This window comes from Oncorhynchus mykiss, chromosome 8 (genome assembly GCF_057628025.1).
Source record: "Oncorhynchus mykiss isolate SJ-2025 chromosome 8, ASM5762802v1, whole genome shotgun sequence".
NCBI lineage: Eukaryota > Metazoa > Chordata > Actinopteri > Salmoniformes > Salmonidae > Oncorhynchus > Oncorhynchus mykiss.
In genome coordinates this window covers 19,120,252-19,140,898 of record NC_143029.1, presented here as the reverse complement: position 1 = coordinate 19,140,898, position 20,647 = coordinate 19,120,252, and the positions used below count along the sequence as shown (strand labels likewise).

The window sequence follows — 20,647 nt, the reverse complement described above, 5'->3', positions numbered from 1 at the left end:
CAGGGAGGAGAGAGGATAGAGTGAGACACAGTACAGCAGGGAGGAGAGAGAGCAGAGTGAGACACAGTACTGCAGGGAGGAGAGAGGGCAGAGTGAGACAGTACAGCAGGGAGGAGAGAGGGCAGAGTGAGATGGTACAGCAGGGAGGAGAGAGGAGAGAGAGCAGAGTGAGACATGGTACAGCAGGGAGGAGAGAGGAGAGAGAGCAGAGTGAGACATGGTACAGCAGGGAGGAGAGAGGAGAGAGAGCAGAGTGAGACACGGTACAGCAGGGAGGACAGAGGAGAGAGGAGAGAGGGCAGAGTGAGACACAGTACAGCAGGGAGATGAGAGGATAGAGTGAGACACGGTACAGGAGAGAGGAGAGAGAGCAGAGTGAGACACGGTACAGCAGGGTGGAGAGAGGAGAGAGAGCAGAGTGAGACATGGTACAGCAGGGAGGAGAGAGGAGAGAGAGCAGAGTGAGACATGGTACAGCAGGGAGGAGAGAGAACAGAGTGAGACATGGTACAGCAGGGAGGAGAGAAGAGAGAGAGCAGAGTGAGACATGTTACAGCAGGGATGAGAGAGGAGAGAGAGCAGAGTGAGACATGGTACAGCAGGGAGGAGAGAGGAGAGAGAGCAGAGTGAGACATGGTACAGCAGGGATGAGAGAAGAGAGAGAGCAGAGTGAGACATGGTACAGCAGGGAGGAGAGAGAACAGAGTGAGACATGGTACAGCAGGGAGGAGAGAAGAGAGAGAGCAGAGTGAGACATGTTACAGCAGGGATGAGAGAGGAGAGAGAGCAGAGTGAGACATGGTACAGCAGGGAGGAGAGAGGAGAGAGAGCAGAGTGAGACATGGTACAGCAGGGATGAGAGAAGAGAGAGAGCAGAGTGAGACATGTTACAGCAGGGATGAGAGAGGAGAGAGAGCAGAGTGAGACATGGTACAGCAGGGAGGAGAGAGGAGAGAGAGCAGAGTGAGACATGGTACAGCAGGGAGGAGAGAGAACAGAGTGAGACATGGTACAGCAGGAAGGAGAGAGGAGAGAGGGCAGAGTGACACATGGTACAGCAGGGAGGAGAGAGGAGAGAGAGCAGAGTGAGACATGGTACAGCAGGGAGGAGAGAGAACAGAGTGAGACATGGTACAGCAGGAAGGAGAGAGGAGAGAGACACACGGTACAGCAGGGAGGAGAGAGAGCAGAGTAAGACATGGTACAGCAGGGAGGAGAGAGAGCAGAGTGAGACATGGTACAGCAGGAAGGAGAGAGGAGAGAGGGCAGAGTGACACATGGTACAGCAGGGAGGAGAGAGAGCAGAGTGAGACATGGTACAGCAGGGAGGAGAGAGAGCAGAGTGAGACATGGTACAGCAGGGAGGAGAGAGAACAGAGTGAGACATGGTACAGCAGGAAGGAGAGAGGAGAGAGACACACGGTACAGCAGGGAGGAGAGAGAGCAGAGTGAGACATGGTACAGCAGGAAGGAGAGCGAGCAGAGTGAGACATGGTACAGCAGGAAGGAGAGAGGAGAGAGGGCAGAGTGACACATGGTACAGCAGGGAGGAGACAGGGCAGAGTGAGACATGGTACAGCAGGAAGGAGAGAGGAGAGAGGGCAGAGAGACACACAGTACAGCAGGGAGGAGAGAGGGCAGAGAGACACACGGTACAGCAGGGAGGAGAGAGAGCAGAGTGACACATGGTACAGCAGGGAGGAGACAGGGCAGAGTGAGACATGGTACAGCAGGGAGGAGAGAGGAGAGAGGGCAGAGAGACACACAGTACAGCAGGGAGGAGAGAGGAGAGAGGGCAGAGTGAGACACATGGTACAGCAGGGAGGAGAGAGGAGAGAGGGCAGAGTGAGACACAGTACAGCAGGGAGGAGAGAGGATAGAGTGAGACATGGTACAGCAGGGAGGAGAGAGGAGAGAGAGCAGAGTGAGACACGGTACATCAGGGAGGAGAGAGGATAGAGTGAGACACAGTACAGCAGGGAGGAGAGAGGATAGAGTGAGACACAGTACAGCAGGGAGGAGAGAGAGCAGAGTGAGACACAGTACTGCAGGGAGGAGAGAGGGCAGAGTGAGACAGTACAGCAGGGAGGAGAGAGGGCAGAGTGAGATGGTACAGCAGGGAGGAGAGAGGAGAGAGAGCAGAGTGAGACATGGTACAGCAGGGAGGAGAGAGGAGAGAGAGCAGAGTGAGACATGGTACAGCAGGGAGGAGAGAGGAGAGAGAGCAGAGTGAGACACGGTACAGCAGGGAGGACAGAGGAGAGAGGAGAGAGGGCAGAGTGAGACACAGTACAGCAGGGAGATGAGAGGATAGAGTGAGACACGGTACAAGAGAGAGGAGAGAGAGCAGAGTGAGACACGGTACAGCAGGGTGGAGAGAGGAGAGAGAGCAGAGTGAGACATGGTACAGCAGGGAGGAGAGAGGAGAGAGAGCAGAGTGAGACATGGTACAGCAGGGAGGAGAGAGAACAGAGTGAGACATGGTACAGCAGGGAGGAGAGAAGAGAGAGAGCAGAGTGAGACATGTTACAGCAGGGATGAGAGAGGAGAGAGAGCAGAGTGAGACATGGTACAGCAGGGAGGAGAGAGGAGAGAGAGCAGAGTGAGACATGGTACAGCAGGGATGAGAGAAGAGAGAGAGCAGAGTGAGACATGGTACAGCAGGGAGGAGAGAGAACAGAGTGAGACATGGTACAGCAGGGAGGAGAGAAGAGAGAGAGCAGAGTGAGACATGTTACAGCAGGGATGAGAGAGGAGAGAGAGCAGAGTGAGACATGGTACAGCAGGGAGGAGAGAGGAGAGAGAGCAGAGTGAGACATGGTACAGCAGGGATGAGAGAAGAGAGAGAGCAGAGTGAGACATGTTACAGCAGGGATGAGAGAGGAGAGAGAGCAGAGTGAGACATGGTACAGCAGGGAGGAGAGAGGAGAGAGAGCAGAGTGAGACATGGTACAGCAGGGAGGAGAGAGAACAGAGTGAGACATGGTACAGCAGGAAGGAGAGAGGAGAGAGGGCAGAGTGACACATGGTACAGCAGGGAGGAGAGAGGAGAGAGAGCAGAGTGAGACATGGTACAGCAGGGAGGAGAGAGAACAGAGTGAGACATGGTACAGCAGGAAGGAGAGAGGAGAGAGACACACGGTACAGCAGGGAGGAGAGAGAGCAGAGTAAGACATGGTACAGCAGGGAGGAGAGAGAGCAGAGTGAGACATGGTACAGCAGGAAGGAGAGAGGGGAGAGGGCAGAGTGACACATGGTACAGCAGGGAGGAGACAGGGCAGAGTGAGACATGGTACAGCAGGGAGGAGAGAGGAGAGAGGGCAGAGTGAGACATGGTACAGCAGGGAGGAGAGAGGGCAGAGTGAGACACGGTACAGCAGGGAGGAGAGAGGGCAGAGTGACACATGGTACAGCAGGGAGGAGAGAGGAGAGAGGGCAGAGTGAGACACGGTACAGCAGGGAGGAGAGAGGAGAGCGAGCAGAGTGAGACACGGTACAGCAGGGAGGACAGAGGAGAGAGGAGAGAGGGCAGAGTGAGACACAGTACTGCAGGGAGATGAGAGGATAGAGTGAGACACGGTACAGGAGAGAGGAGAGAGAGCAGAGTGAGACACGGTACAGCAGGGAGGAGAGAGGAGAGAGAGCAGAGTGAGACATGGTACAGCAGGGAGGAGAGAGGAGAGAGAGCAGAGTGAGACATGGTACAGCAGGGAGGAGAGAGAACAGAGTGAGACATGGTACAGCAGGGAGGAGAGAGGAGAGAGGGCAGAGTGAGACATGGTACAGCAGGGAGGAGAGAAGAGAGAGAGCAGAGTGAGACATGTTACAGCAGGGATGAGAGAGGAGAGAGAGCAGAGTGAGACATGGTACAGCAGGGAGGAGAGAGGAGAGAGAGCAGAGTGAGACATGGTACAGCAGGGATGAGAGAGGAGAGCGAGCAGAGTGAGACATGGTACAGCAGGGAGGAGAGAGGAGAGAGAGCAGAGTGAGACATGGTACAGCAGGGAGGAGAGAGAACAGAGTGAGACATGGTACAGCAGGAAGGAGAGAGGAGAGAGGGCAGAGTGACACATGGTACAGCAGGGAGGAGAGAGGAGAGAGAGCAGAGTGACACATGGTACAGCAGGGAGGAGAGAGAGCAGAGTGACACATGGTACAGCAGGGAGGAGAGAGAGCAGAGTGAGACATGGTACAGCAGGGAGGAGAGAGAACAGAGTGAGACATGGTACAGCAGGAAGGAGAGAGGAGAGAGACACACGGTACAGCAGGGAGGAGAGAGAGCAGAGTAAGACATGGTACAGCAGGGAGGAGAGAGAGCAGAGTGAGACATGGTACAGCAGGAAGGAGAGAGGGGAGAGGGCAGAGTGACACATGGTACAGCAGGGAGGAGACAGGGCAGAGTGAGACATGGTACAGCAGGGAGGAGAGAGGAGAGAGGGCAGAGTGAGACATGGTACAGCAGGGAGGAGAGAGGGCAGAGTGAGACACGGTACAGCAGGGAGGAGAGAGGGCAGAGTGACACATGGTACAGCAGGGAGGAGAGAGGAGAGAGGGCAGAGTGAGACACGGTACAGCAGGGAGGAGAGAGGAGAGAGGGCAGAGTGAGACACGGTACAGCAGGGAGGAGAGAGGAGAGAGAGCAGAGTGAGACACGGTACAGCAGGGAGGAGAGAGGGCAGAGTGAGACATGGTACAGCAGGGAGGAGAGAGGAGAGAGGGCAGAGTGAGACATGGTACAGCAGGGAGGAGAGAGGAGAGAGAGCAGAGTGAGACATGGTACAGCAGGGAGGAGAGAGGAGAGAGGGCAGAGTGAGACATGGTACAGCAGGGAGGAGAGAGGAGAGAGGGCAGAGTGAGACATGGTACAGCAGGGAGGAGAGAGGAGAGAGAGCAGAGTGAGACATGGTACAGCAGGGAGGAGAGAGGAGAGAGGGCAGAGTGAGACATGGTACAGCAGGGAGGAGAGAGGAGAGAGAGCAGAGTGAGACATGGTACAGCAGGGAGGAGAGAGGAGAGAGGGCAGAGTGAGACATGGTACAGCAGGGAGGAGAGAGGAGAGAGAGCAGAGTGAGACACGGTACAGCAGGGAGGAGAGAGGAGAGAGGGCAGAGTGAGACATGGTACAGCAGGGAGGAGAGAGGAGAGAGAGCAGAGTGAGACATGGTACAGCAGGGAGGAGAGAGGGCAGAGTGACACATGGTACAGCAGGGAGGAGAGAGGAGAGAGGGCAGAGTGAGACATGGTACAGCAGGGAGGAGAGAGGAGAGAGAGCAGAGTGAGACACGGTACAGCAGGGAGGAGAGAGGAGAGCGAGCAGAGTGACACATTCTAGTCTACCACAGAGGGGGAGGTAGAGGTGAGCCAGACAGACACATTCTAGTCTACCACAGAGGGGGAGGTAGAGGTGAGCCAGACAGACACATTCTAGTCTACCACAGAGGAGGAGGTAGAGGTGAGCCAGACAGACACATTCTAGTCTACCACAGAGGGGGAGGTAGAGGTGAGCCAGACAGACACATTCTAGTCTACCACAGAGGGGGAGGTAGAGGTGAGCCAGACAGACACATTCTAGTCTACCACAGAGGGGGAGGTAGAGGTGAGCCAGACAGACACATTCTAGTCTACCACAGAGGAGGAGGTAGAGGTGAGCCAGACAGACACATTCTAGTCTACCACAGAGGGGGAGGTAGAGGTGAGCCAGACAGACACATTCTAGTCTACCACAGAGGGGGAGGTAGAGGTGAGCCAGACAGACACATTCTAGTCTACCACAGAGGGGGAGGTAGAGGTGAGCCTGAACTTCAACTGCCCTAAATGAGAGGCATATCAGCTACATTGGACAGTGAGTGAGTGAAGCAAGGTTATTATAGTAAACGAAAACTAAAATCATGAAAAAAACAATTTAGTAAACTGAAATAAACAAACCGGTTTAAAAAAAATAAAGCTATACTGGAACTATCTTTGATCCCAAAACGAAGTAAAAATAAAACAGTCATGAAATTTGTTCAGTTTTAGTAATTGTATATATATATTTGTTTATCTAAATGGGGATTTCAAGCTTTTGGGGGGATTTCAAGCTGACAATCTGGCGGGTAAATGCAGCCAGGAGATGGCGATTTTTCCAAATAAGAATAGTTTGTGTATCACTAGATAACTAATAGCCAACTTGATTCTTCTAACGTGTACAGAGATATACTATCTAAATTTGATCACTCGTCTCATAGAATTTTTTATCAACCCCTACAAACATGTTCAAGAATTATAATCCACATTTGTTGTTGCTGCAGGATTATTTTGCTGCTGTGAAACTGATTTAGACAGATCTGTACTATTAAAGTTAAAAAGCATTGGATTGGTGTCACCAGATTTCTTTGCACTAGTCTCTGTGCTCTTCCTTTTAAATCCAAGTGACATTGAGGTTGGCTTTACAATTTAAACCTAACCTAAACTATGACCTGACCCGTCACCTTATATTTTACTGACCCAAGTTGCAGGAAGTGACATCCCAAAAAACAAACTATACAACCCAAATGGCTCCTAGCCTCCCACACATTCCTTCTGTCCCCAACACTAAAACTAAATATTAACATTTCGATACAACTAAAACTAAATAAACATTTGCAAATCAGGTCAGAAAACAAACTGAACATAAACTGAATTTTAAAATATATAAATAAAATAAAATAGAAAAACAGTTTACTATAATACCCTTGGCACGAAACACCATGTTGTACCTGTAGCTAAACATTACATCAACACAGTGTTAATTCACATCTCATAACGTTCCAATAACGTTCCGTGTGCTGGGTCCTGACCTGGGATCCCCTGGTGAGCACGTGATAGAACTGGATCCCAAACACCCTGGCCAGCTCGCTGGTCCTGCCGATAATGTCATGTTGCTGGAGAAGCTGCATGGTACCGCCCACCCGGCTAACATAGTGGTCCACCACCTTCCACCTGGCAGGCACACAACACAGTCGGTGTCAACTTCATCCAAAAGTACTGCAGATGTCAAGACACAATTTATTGTCTGTTTCAACTGAATTGGTATGAAGAACCAATAAAGAGTTGATCACAAAAAAATTGTGACTCTAGTCAGTGGCGCAATTTTTGTTTTAGAAGTGTGGGGGGCGGGGGGCGGCATAATTATTATATATATATTTTTTTATCTAGTCGGATAAACACTCCAAACAGCCTACTGGACCGGTTAGAGACGTCCGCATGGTCCTAAAGCACACGGTTGCCTCGTTTTGTATCACAATTTCAATGATAAACTGAGGGGCACAAAAATGCAATTTCAGTGAAAGTTGCACCCCTGACGATAGTATTAATGGGAGCACATCAATGAAATCACATTTTATTGGTCACATACACAGATTTAGCAGATATTATTGCAGATGTAACGAAATGCTTGTGTTTCTACCTCCAACGGTGCAGTAGTATCTAACAATTCACAATAGACACAAATCTGAAGTAAAATAATGTATATTAAGAAATATATAAATATTAGGACGAGAAATGTTGGAGTGGCATTGACTAAAATACAGTAGAATAGAATACAGTATATACATAAGAAATGAGTAAAGCAGTATGTAAACATTATTAAAGTGACTAGAGTTCCATAGCTAAAGTGGCCAGTGATTCCATGTCTATGTATATAGGGCAGCAGCCTCTAAGGTGCAGGGTTGAGTAGCCGGGTGGTATCCGGTTAGTGATGGCTGTTTAACAGTCTGATGGCCTTGAGATAGAAGTTGTTTTTCAGTCTCTCGGTTTCAGCTTTGATGCACCTGTACTGACCTTGCCTTCTGGATGGTAGTGGGGTGAACAGGCCATGGCTCGGGTGGTTGATGCCCTTGATGATATTTTTGGCCTTACTGTGACATCGGGTGCTGTAGGTGTCCTGGAGGGCAGGCAGTGAGCCCATGATGATGCGATGGGCAGACCGCACCACCCTCTGGACAGCCCTGCGGTTGCGGGAGGTGCAGTTGCCGTACCAGGCGGTGATACAGCCCAACATGATGCTCTCAATTGTGCATCTGTAAAAGTTTGTGAGGGTCTTGGGGGCCAAGCAGAATTTCCTTAGCCTCCTGAGGTTGAAGAGGCGCTGTTGTCTGTGTGGGTGGACCATTTCAGATTGTCAGTGATGTGTACGCCGAGGAACTTGAAGCTTTTCAACTTGAAGCTTTCCACTGCGGTCCCATTGATGTGGATAGGGGCGTGCTCCCTCTGCTGTTTCCTGAAGTCCACGATCAGCTCCTCGTGTCGTCTGCAAACTTGATGATTGAGTTGGAGGCTTGCGTCATGGTTGAACAGGAAGTACAGGAGGAGGCTGAGCACGTACCCTTGTGGGGCCCCTGTGTTGAGGATCAGTAATGTGGAGGTGTTGTTTCCTACCTTCACCACCTGGGGGCGGCCAGTCAGGATGCCCAGGGCCCCAAGATCAATGATGAGCTTGGAGGGTACTATGGTGTTCTAGTCAATGAACAGCATTCTTACATAGGTATTCCTCTTGTCCAGATGGGATAGGGCAGTGTGCAGTGCGACGGCGATTGCATCATCTGTGTATCTATTGGGGCGGTATGCAAATTGAAGTGGGTCTAGGGTGTCAGGTAAGGTGGAGGTGATATGATCCTTAACTAGCCTCTCAAAACACTTCATGATGACAGAAGTGAGTGCTACGGGATAGTCATCGAGTTCATTTACCTTTGCCTTCTTGGGTACAGGAACAATGGTGGACATCTTGAAACATGTATGGACTGTGTCTGTAAACACTCCAGCCAGCTGGTCTGTGCATGCTCTGAGGACGTGGCTAGGGATGCCGTCTGGGCCGGCAGCCTTGCGAGGGTTAACGCTCTTAAATGTCTTACTCACGTCGGCCACGGAGAACGAGAGCCCACAGTCCTTGGGAGCGGGCCGCGTTGGTGGCACTGTGTTATACTCAAAGCGGGCAAAGAAGCTTTTTAACTTGTCTGAGAGCAAGACGTCGGTGTCCGCGACCTGGCTGGTTTTCCCTTTGTAATCCGTGATGGTCTGTAGACCCGGCCACATACGTCTCGTGTCAGCCGTTGAATTGCGACTCCACTTTGTCTCTGTACTGACGTGTTGCCTGTTTGATTGCCTTACGGAGGGAATAACTACACTGTTTGTATTCTACCATATACAATAAATGCGGCCTCGGGATATGTGGTTTTCAGTGTAGCTCCTTGAGGGCCGTCGTGGTATCGGCTTGAGGGAGAATATACACAACTATAACCAAATAAATGTATCTTGAGAGGTAATACGGTCGGCATTTGATTGTGAGGTATTCTAAGTCAGGTGAACAAAAGGACTTGAGTTTCTGTACGTTATCACAATCACACCATGAGTAGTAAATCATGAAACATACACCATCGCCTTTCTTCTTCCCGGAGAGTTCTTTATTCCTGTCTGCGCGATGTACTGAGAACCCAGCTGGCTGTATGGACAAGGACAGTATAATCAGAGAGAGTCATGATTCCGTGAAACAGAGTATGTTATAGTCCCTGATGTCTCTCTGGAAGGACCTCCTCACCCTGAGCTCGTCCAGAGACTGAACATTAGCGGGTTATATACTCAGAAGCGGTGGCTGGAGTGCACGCCTCCTGAGTCAGACTAGAAGTCCACTCCGAATACCTCTCCTCCACCGGCTGTGTCTTGGAGCAGCCTCTGGAATAAGTTAAATTGCCCTGGGGGGTACGAACAAAGGATCCAATTCGGCAAAGTCATAATGCTGGTGAGTTACCACCGCTCAGATATCCAAACGTTATTTCTGTCTGTATACAATAACACAAAAAACATTGTGGGCTAATAATGTAAGAAATAAGACACAAAAAAACAAAATACTGCAAAGTTGCTTAGGAGCAAGAAGCAGAGCTGCCATGGCTGTCAGCTCTTGAAAAGAGAGAGCAGCCAGGTAAATGGGTGTATCCAGTAGGATGGTGTATTGCCCACCTGTACAGGTCAGTGTTGTGGTCGAACCAGTCTGACAGGGAGCGGGGGCTGTACAGGGGGAAGCGCTGGTGCAGGACGTGGAAGGCCACATTCTCAAAACTGTAGTTGTTCAATGTCACCTGGGAAAAAAACAATGAAATACACACTTACAAATGACCTAAGAAACCAAAGCATCTGGAATTATGTTCTTAAAATAAAAGGGAAGTGATTAATAACGTCTGCAGCAGCAGCTACCTCAGTCTTCATAATTCTCCACAGGTTGATGACGATACGTCCGATGATGTGTATCTCTGTCATGGTGTCTGCTCTATACTCGTCTCTCTCTGCTGCGAAATGGTTCTCTTTGGCGTTACCTGAAGACAACAGACATACAGATGTTATTACACCCATGGAGGAGCAGCCAGACGACATTCTCCTTTGACCTGGATAGAATGGCTGGGTATAGAGCAGTAGAACGTCAGAAAGAAACCTGCTCGAGGTTTCTGTATGAGTGCCAATATACTGTATTTGAATACAGTGGAGTGGAGCATAAATTCACTCCAACAATTGCACAGTATTTGAATCAAATCAGATTTAAAATAGAACACCTCCATGCTACGAAACACGATACTTTACCTAAATCACAGAGAAATATCTACACTCAATAAACAAGCTCTCAAGCTGTGGATTAGCTACATTACACGGCTTCCTTTAGGAGAGGAAGTGCTTATTTTATTCTCTCACCAGACCTGTTTTATAGGAGCTAAAAGGTGCGAGTGAGCAGTGTTGTGGCAGAAAACAGGGCCAGGGGTCAGTGCCACCCTACCAAATATGTAACTACTATGTAATATGTAACAAACAAAACACATATCAAGCTGTGTAATTAACAATTGTTGCTGTGTTATTAACAATTGTCACTGTTTCCTTTAGGAGAGGAAGTTCATATTCTTCCATCAATCAGACCATTTGTATTGGTAATAAAGCAGTATTGTGGCAGCAAACAGGGCCAGGATCAGTGCCACCCTACCTGGTACCCGGGAAAGTTGCTGGCACAGGTCCACACCGAGTGCTGATGCCCGCTGGAGGAGGTAGCCCCAGGAGCGCATCTGGACCTCGTAGCCCACCAGGATGTCTGGGTCAAACCTGCCATGACAGAACAGAGACTTACATGACAGGAGAAAGAGCAGTACAAATGTTTAACACGGGCCAAAACAATATAGAAAATAGTATTTTAGATTACTTAGAAAGGTGAACAAATACACACAGTACCAGTCAAAATGTGGACACACCCACTCATTCAAGAGTTTTTCTACATTTTAGAATAAGTGAAGACATCAAAACTATGAAATAACATGTAGTAAATCATTAAGTAACCAAAAAAGGGTTAAATAAATCAAAATATATTTTATAATTGAGATTCTTCAAAGTAGCCACCCTTTTGACTTAATGACAGCTTTGCATACTCTTGGCATTCTCTCAACCAGCTTTATGAGGTAGTCACCTGGAATGCATTTCGATTAACAGGTGTGCCGTGTTAAAAGTTCATTTGTGGAATTTCTTTCCTTCTTAATGTGTTTGGGCAAATCAGTTGTTTTGTGACAAGGTAGGAGTGGTATACAGAAGATAGCCCTATTTGGTAAAAGACCAAGTCCATATTATGGCAAGAACAGCTCAAATAACCAAAGAGAAACGACAGTCCCTTATTACTTGAAGACATGAAGGTCATTAAGAACTTTGAAAGTTTCTTCAAGTGCATTCGCAAAAACCATCAAGTGCTATGACGAACCTGGCTCTCGTGAGGACCGCCACAGGAAAGGAAGACCCAGAGATACCTCTGCTGCAGAGGATAAGTTCACTAGAGTTACCAGCCTCTGAAATTGCAGCCCAAATCAATGCTTCACAGAGTTCAAGTAACAGACACATCTTAACATCAACTGTTCATGGTCGAATTGCTGCAAAGAAACCACTACTAAAGGACACCAAAAAGAAGAAGAGACTTGCTTTCGCCAGAAACACGAACATATGCATTGCTTTCTGTTTGGGTTTTTAGGCTGGGTTTCTGTATAGCACTTTGTGACATCGGCTGATGTAAAAAAGGGCTTTATAAATACATTTGATTGATTGATTTGATGGAATGGACATTAGGCCGGGGGAAATCTGTCCTTGGTCTGATGAGTCCAAATTTGATATTTTTGGTTCCAACCGCCATGTCTTTGTGAGACGAGTAGGTGAACGGATGATCTCCACATGTGTAGTTCCCACCATGAAGCATGGAGGAGAAGGTGTGATGGTGTGGGGGTGCTTTGCTGGTGACACGGTCAGTGGTTTATTTATAATTCAATAACAAGCATGGCTACTAGGGTTGCAAAGGGTCGGAAACTTTCCGGTAAATTTACGGAGATTTTCCATGGGAAGTTAAGCCCTGGAATTTGGGGAATTTTGCTAACCTTTTTAGCAAAAGTTAACCTTTTTTTGTGGAATACACAAGGCAATTATCAGTCTTGTGCCATATTTTGGTTAAAATATCCCCAATTCAATGGAATTGCAACCCTCTGCATGCACAGTGCATTCTTCCATCACATCACAGCTGATTCTCAAGATCTTGCACACTAATGAGATGCTATTGAGCACACACGACTACACTGTCTGAGCCAAATACTACATGCTTTCTGGTAAGTTTTGATTGCAATACTGGGTGGGGCGAAAATATTTTTCATGACATACATTATTTTTTGTCAACTAGTAAATAGTAGCCTCCACAAAGTGTGTTTAAATAATTTCTAATTTGTATAATTTCTAACTGCTAGTTAGTTTTTGCTACCATGTGGGTTTTTAGCTTGCTTGAGCTGGCTGAGTGTTAATTCACCTGTTTCCATACATGTTTCATTTTAAAACCTTTATCTTACAAAGGAGTTGTTTAATCTAACTGCTTAACTATTTATCTGTACATGGAATTGTATTTGTTTTTTTTTTAACTCATTTGTTTCTCATCTTTTACAGGAAAATGTGCACCAACTGATGTGTGGAGACATTTCACTGCAGCTAAAGTAGAAGGAAAAGCTGTGTACATTTACAAATACTGTGCCAAATCATATGTGAAGAATGCAACAAAGATGCAGAATCATCTGGCCAAGTGCATAAAGTTCCCTCAGCACTTACAACAAGCAACCTCTGACAAAAGTCCCTCTACTTCTATTCAAGGTGAAAATTATGAAATCAGACACCTTATTGATAGCAATAGCTCATGGTCCTCCTGGAATCAAAAGTTTTTTGTTGACTCAATGGAGAAACGTTAGAGAAAAGCTGATGAATGTCTTGCTCGAGCTGCGTATGCCACTGATAATGTTATTGGAAGAGATTTCTGAATGTTCTTCACCCAGCATACACCCCTCCAACCAGACATGCTTTATCTACTAATTTGCTGGATGCAGAGTTCATCAGAGTTCTAGTGAAGGTCAAGCAAATCTTAGAGAAAGCAGACTGTACTGCAATCATCTCTGATGGGTGGTTGAATGTTAATGGGCAAGTAATAATTAACTACATCATCTTCACCCCTCAACCAGTGTTCTACAAGAGCACAGACCCAAGGGCCAACAGACGCACCAATCTCTACATTGCAGATGAGCTGAAGGCAGTGGACCACAGAAGGTATTTGCACTGGTGACAGACAACGCTGCAAACATGAAGGCAGCTTGGTCTAAAGTGGAGGAGTCCTATCCTCACATCACACCCATTGGCTGTCCTGCTCATGCATTGAATCTGCTCCTCAAGGACATCATGGCACTGAAAACAATGGATACACTTTACAAGAAAGCCAAGGAAATGGTTAGGTATGTGAAGGGTCATCAAGTTGTAGCAGCAATCTACCTCACAAGGCAAAGTGAGAAGAATAAGAGCACCACATTGAAGCTGCCCAGCAACACCTGTTGGGGTGGTGTTGTCATCATGTTTGACAGTCTCCTAGAGGGGAAGGAGTCTCTCCAAGAAATGGCCATTTCACAGTCTGCCGATATGGACAGTCCCATCAAGAGGATCCTCCTGGATAATGTATTTTGGGAGAGAGTGGTAAGCAGCCTGAAATCTATAGCAGTAGCCATTGCACGCATTGAGGGAGACAATACCATCCTGTCTGATGTTCAGACTGCTTGCAGATGTAAGAGAAGAAATCTGTACTGCCCTGCCCACTTCGCTGTTGCGCCAAGCAGAGGAAACTGCAGTTCTGAAATACATCAAAACGCGTGAAGACTTCTGCCTGAAGCCCATACACACCGCAGCGTACATATTGGGCCCCAAGTATGCTGGCAAGAGCATCCTGTCTGGTGCAGAGATCAACAAGGCCTATGGTGTCATCACTACCATGTCTCGCCACTTTGGCCTAGATGAGGGCAAGGTTCTTGGCTGTCTGGCGAAGTACACTTCCAAGAAAGGGCTTTAAGATGGAGATGCAGTCGTGCCAACATATCTCATCAGCCACCTGGTGGAAGGGACTTTGGAGGGACCATCATCCTCCAAATCCCACCAACATCAGCCGCCTCAGAGCGCAACTGGTCCTTGTTTGGGAACACACACCAAAGCAGGCAACAGGTTGACCAATACAAGGGTTGAAAAATTGATGGTCATCTGGGCAAATTTGAGGCTTTTTGAGCCTGACAACGAGCCATCCTCAACAGGGTTGGAAAGTGACAGTGAAGATGAGGCCTCAGAGTCTGATGTTCAAGAGGTGGACATTGAGGAGGTCCAGGGAGAAGACATAGAAGCCCGAGAGGAAGACAACCAAAGCTTTAGTTTCTAGACTATCATTTTACAGAAAATGTTTTTGGGAGATGCGATGGATCATTGGGGATCATTCAATATTCCCTTTCTTTTTCTGTTCAGTGAAATCATCCCATGATTTGAAGAGTCAACTCATTTAATTAAAGTTCAATTTGCAACTAAATATATATACAGTGCCTTGCGAAAGTATTCGGCCCCCTTGAACTTTGCGACCTTTTGCCACATTTCAGGCTTCAAACATAAAGATATAAAACTGTATTTTTTTGTGAAGAATCAACAACAAGTGGGACACAATCATGAAGTGGAACGACATTTATTGGATATTTCAAACTTTTTTAACAAATCAAAAACTGAAAAATTGGGCGTGCAAAATTATTCAGCCCCCTTAAGTTAATACTTTGTAGCGCCACCTTTTGCTGCGATTACAGCTGTAAGTCGCTTGGGGTATGTCTATCAGTTTTGCACATCGAGAGACTGAAAGTTTTTCCCATTCCTCCTTGCAAAACAGCTCGAGCTCAGTGAGGTTGGATGGAGAGCATTTGTGAACAGCAGTTTTCAGTTCTTTCCACAGATTCTCGATTGGATTCAGGTCTGGACTTTGACTTGGCTATTCTAACACCTGGATATGTTTATTTTTGAACCATTCCATTGTAGATTTTGCTTTATGTTTTGGATCATTGTCTTGTTGGAAGACAAATCTAAATCCCAGTCTCAGGTCTTTTGCAGACTCCATCAGGTTTTCTTCCAGAATGGTCCTGTATTTGGCTCCATCCATCTTCCCATCAATTTGAACCCTCTTCCCTGTCCCTGCTGAAGAAAAGCAGGCCCAAACCATGATGCTGCCACCACCATGTTTGACAGTGGGGATGGTGTGTTCAGGGTGATGCGCTGTGTTGCTTTTACGCCAAACATAACATCTTGCATTGTTGCCAAAAAGTTCAATTTTGGTTTCATCTGACCAGAGCACCTTCTTCCACATGTTTGGTGTGTCTCCCAGGTGGCTTGTGGCAAACTTTAAACGACACTTTTTATGGATATCTTTAAGAAATGGCTTTCTTCTTGCCACTCTTCCATAAAGGCCAGATTTGTGCAATATACGAATGATTGTTGTCCTATGGACAGAGTCTCCCACCTCAGCTGTAGATCTCTGCAGTTCATCCAGAGTGATCATGGGCCTCTTGGCTGCATCTCTGATCAGTCTTCTCCTTGTATGAGCTGAAAGTTTAGAGGGACGGCCAGGTCTTGGTAGATTTGCAGTGGTCTGATACTCCTTCCATTTCAATATTATCGCTTGCACAGTGCTCCTTGGGATGTTTAAAGCTTGGGAAATCTTTTTGTATCCAAATCCGGCTTTAAACTTCTTCACAACAGTATCTCGGACCTGCCTGGTGTGTTCCTTGTTCTTCGTGATGCTCTCTGCGCTTTTAACGGACCTCTGAGACTATCACAGTGCAGGTGCATTTATACGGAGACTTGATTACACGCAGGTGGATTGTATTTATCATCATTAGTCATTTAGGTCAACATTGGATCATTCAGAGATCCTCACTGAACTTCTGGAGAGAGTTTGCTGCACTGAAAGTAAAGGGGCTGAATAATTTTGCACGCCCAATTTTTCAGTTTTTGATTTGTTAAAAAAGTTTGAAATATCCAATAAATGTCGTTCCACTTCATGATTGTGTCCCACTTGTTGTTGATTCTTCACAAAAAAATACAGTTTTATATCTTTATGTTTGAAGCCTGAAATGTGGCAAAAGGTCGCAAAGTTCAAGGGGGCCGAATACTTTCGCAAGGCACTGTATATTTTTATTGGAAGGATTTAATCATTTGCAATTATGTCTACTTATGTTAAGGTAAAAGGTTGTTTCTGTCTCCATATATGGTAAATATATCCAATGCAAAAAACATCTACATGTAAATGGTATTAATATTCATTTGCATATATTCCTGTTATTTCCCACGGAATGTTTCCAACTCTGAATATTCCCCAAAATGTGCAACCCTAATGGCTACCACAACATTCTGCAGCAATACGCCATCCCATCTGGTTTGCACTTAGCGGGACTATCATTTGTTTTTCCAACAGGACAATGACCCAACACAAATCCAGGCTGTGTAAGGACTATTTGACCAAGAAGGAGAGTGATGGTGTGCTGCATCAGATGACCTGGCCTCCACAATCATCCAACCTCAACCCAATTGAGATGGTTTGAGATGAGTTGGACCGCAGAATGAAGGAAAAGCAGCCAACAAGTGTTCAGCATATGTGGGAACAAGACTCTTGAAAAAGCATTCCAGGTAAAGCTGGATGAGAGAATGCCAAGAGTGTGCAAAGCTGTCATCAATGCAAAGGGTGGCTACTTTGAATCTAAAATAGAAAAAATATTTTGATTTGTTTAACACATTTTAGGTCACTACATGATTCCATATTTCATAGTTTTGATGTCTTCACTATTATTTTACAATGCTATTCGGTGGAGGTGTGTGGTCCAAGTCTGAGTTTAAGAACATCTGTCTGAAAGGTTCTCTTTTCCAAGCTTAAAAAGGATAAACATTGACACGCAACACCATGGGCCAGGAAAAGTTAAATACATTGGCAATGCTGTCGGGCTGGGAAAATACGTTTTGAACAGTCATCCAACTCGGAATTCCAAGCCGGGAACTCGGGCTTCTTTGTAGAGCTCCAACCTAAAGATCACGGAGTCATAATTCAACCTTGTCCCCCCCAAGAGTTCCCAGTTGTCTTGAAAGCACCCTAAATCCAGAGAATGCCAGATTTTGCTGACTAAGTTTGATTACAAAGGACATTCGTTCAAGTGAGCACAGCACAACAACGGTGATCCAAAAATATGTCCTGTATGCTGCTGCATAAATTATGTAAATTTGCCAGGGAGATAGGGAGATATGAATACTGTAGCTAAGAAAGTAATACTAAGTGTATATTGTGTAGTACGCTGTTAAGTAGTCCATGTGCCTCAACCTAGTAATTTGGTCTCTTTCCTCCTCAACATTTAGCCTACTGTTCTGACTTGGTGGTGCACATGTAGCCTATAGCCTATTTTGGAGATATGTCATCATTGAATATGGTAAGAGCTTTCTCATTGTCTGCTTATATGCCCCCATGATTTATACTACGGTTCTGACTTGGTGTACAGGGAGAATACTGTAAGAACGGCCCATGTTCTGAATTCTGTAGCTGTACATTTCAAAAGAGCTGAAAAAATTATTATTTTGAATACTCATTCATTAACGTCTTAAATAGAAATTACGGCTTGCCTCATCAGCTCATCGTTCTCATTAGTATCTTATTCATAATTTTAGGCCATGTTGGAATGATTTACTTGTTTTGCTTACATTGTGTATTATAAATAGTTTGTGCTTTTCTTCACGGGGAGGAGATACTATATAATGTTGTTGGGTCTGTAACCATGATTGCCATTCCCTTCCCATTAAAATAAAACAATTTCAACAAAAAGTTCAGTATTCGACCCCAGTATTTCCAGTTGATATTGTGTGGGTTGTTTTGTTTGTGCAATGCGCTGTCTGGGTCTAGGTATATTGTCTATAAAAGTGGATAATGCATTCGGAAAGTATTCAGACCCCTTTACTTGTGCCACATTTTTGTTACGTTACAGCCTAATTCTAAAATGGATTAAATAAATATGTTTCCTCATCAATCTACACACAACACCCCATAATAACAAGGCAAAACAGGTTTTTAGAAATGTTTGCAAATGCTATGAACCGCAAAATTGAGCTCAGGTTTCCATTGATCATCCTTGAGACGTTTCTACAACTTGGAGTCCACCAGTGGTACATTCAATTGATTGGACATGACTTGGAAAGGCACCCACCTGTCTATATAAGGTCCCACAGTTGAATGTGCATGTCAGAGCAAAAACCAAACCATGAGGTCGAAGGAGTTGTCCGTAGAGCTCCGAGACAGTATTGTGTCGAGGCACAGATTTGGGGAAGGGTACCGAAAAATTAATGCAGCATTGAAGGTCACCAAGAACCCAGTGTTCGTCATTCTTAAATGGAAAAAGTTTAGAACCACCAAGACTCTTCCTAGAGTTGGCCGCCCAGCCAAACTGAGCAATCAGGGGAGAAGGGCCTTGGTCAGGGAGGTGATAAAGAACTCGATGGTCACTCTAAAGGAGCTCTAGAGTTCATCTGTGGAGATGGGAGAACCTTCCAGAAGGGCAACCATCTCTGCAGCACTCCACCAATCAGGCCTTTATGGTAGAGTGGCCAGACGGAAGACACTCCTCAGTAAAAGGCACATGACAGCCCGCTTGGAGTTTGTCAAAAGGCAGCTAAAGACTCTCAGACCATGATAAACAAGATTCTCTGATGAAACCAAGATTGAACTCTTTGGCCTGAATGCCAAGTGTCACATCTGAAGGAAACCTGGCACCATCCCTACGGTGATGCATGGTGGTGGCAGCATCATGCTGTGGGGATGTTTTCAGCAGCAGGGACTGGGTGACTAGTCAGGATCGAGGGAAAGATGAACAGAGCAAAGTACAGAGCAATCCTTGATGAAAACCTGCTCCAGAGCGCTCAGGACCTCAGACTGGGACGAAGGTTCACCTTCCAACAGGACAACAACCCTAAGCACACAGCCAAGACAACACAGGAGTGGCTTCAGGACAAGTCTCTGAATGTCCTTGAGTGGCCAAGCCAGAGCCCGGACTTGAACCCGATCGAACATCTCTTGAGAGACCTGACCTGCTGTGCAGCGACCCTCCCCATCCAACCTGACAAGAGCTTGAGAGGATATGCAGAAAAGAATGTGAGAAACTCTCCAAATACAGGTGTGCCAAGCTTGTAGCGTCATTCCCAAGAAGACTCAAGGCTGTAATTGCTGCCAAAGGTGCTTCAACAAAAGTACTGAGTAAAGGGTCTGAATAGTTATGTAAATGTTATAGTTCAGCTTTTTATTTTAAATGAATTTGATAACATTTCTAAAAACATGTTTTGCTTTGTAATTATGGGGTATTGTGTGTAGATTGATGAGGAAAAATAACAATTTCATCCATTTTAGAATAAGGCTGTAACGTAACAAAATGTGGAAAAAGTCAAGGGGTCTGAATACTTTCTGAATGCACTGCAGGCCGAATAAAATAATAAGATGTTAATTAATAATAATTAATAATTTAGATGCCTGCATGCATCTAAAAATAATTGGTTAGAGTTTGCCCCACCAACATTTACATGCTAAAGTTGCCACTGTAGACGATACATTAAAACCCCTGTTTATAAGTTAATTGAAATTCAAAATATGTTTGGGGTGCTTCATGCGCCATCAGTGTGGGGAACATGAGCACCCAGGTAAATGTTTTACAACCGATTAGGTGTAGCAACAATGCTACTGTGTGCTTCAGATCTCTTTGTTCACAAAGTAAGGATCAAGGTCAAATCTACAGGAGCCAATATAGAGAGCAATAGTAATTCCATCTTTTTGTAGGAACTAACGGATGCTGGCTCGTTGGCCAAAGCCTATGGGGAAATGAATAGGGCTTTTGTTTTTGGGATCAACAACAAAAATAAATCAAATAAAATAAAAATAAGATTGTCCTATGTCCTCTGTCACATTAGCTAAAGTCTTGCCTGATTATGTATTTCTAAACATTGATCCATTTTGAGACACACATTAATTTACTTATTGATGTGGGGATATTTATGTGGAATATATTAACTGAATGTGTTTGTATACTGTACCTTTTTCATAACTTTACTGAAGTTGATTGTAAATGAGGTAATTGGTAGGGTTTGTGATGCATTCTGGGTAATGGGTATTGCGACAAGAAGCATGTAATTTCTTTATTTGAAAGACAGACAGGTAACAGGTCGGCATGCGGCCGGTTATACAGGCATGGTTGAATCCCGAGTTATCTTTGGTTAGAGCCTACCTATTGTTCAT

General features: G+C 45.9%; 1 protein-coding gene across 2 annotated transcripts in view; it reads right to left on the bottom strand.

The window, feature by feature from the left end:
• Nucleotides 1–20,647, bottom strand: part of LOC110529197 (DNA polymerase zeta catalytic subunit) — a 115,557-nt gene that overhangs the window by 7,522 nt on the left and 87,388 nt on the right. For both annotated transcript variants that reach the window (XR_016497633.1, XM_090242736.1), the window contains exons 19-22: nucleotides 10,976–11,091; nucleotides 10,204–10,322; nucleotides 9,970–10,088; nucleotides 6,816–6,957 (exon numbers count right to left, since the gene is read on the bottom strand). Coding sequence is in view for 1 of the 2 variants with exons in the window: in XM_090242736.1 (XP_090098862.1) it covers nucleotides 6,816–6,957; nucleotides 9,970–10,088; nucleotides 10,204–10,322; nucleotides 10,976–11,091 (496 nt within the window). In the remaining variant the exon portion in view is untranslated. The remainder of the gene's footprint in view (nucleotides 1–6,815; nucleotides 6,958–9,969; nucleotides 10,089–10,203; nucleotides 10,323–10,975; nucleotides 11,092–20,647) is intronic.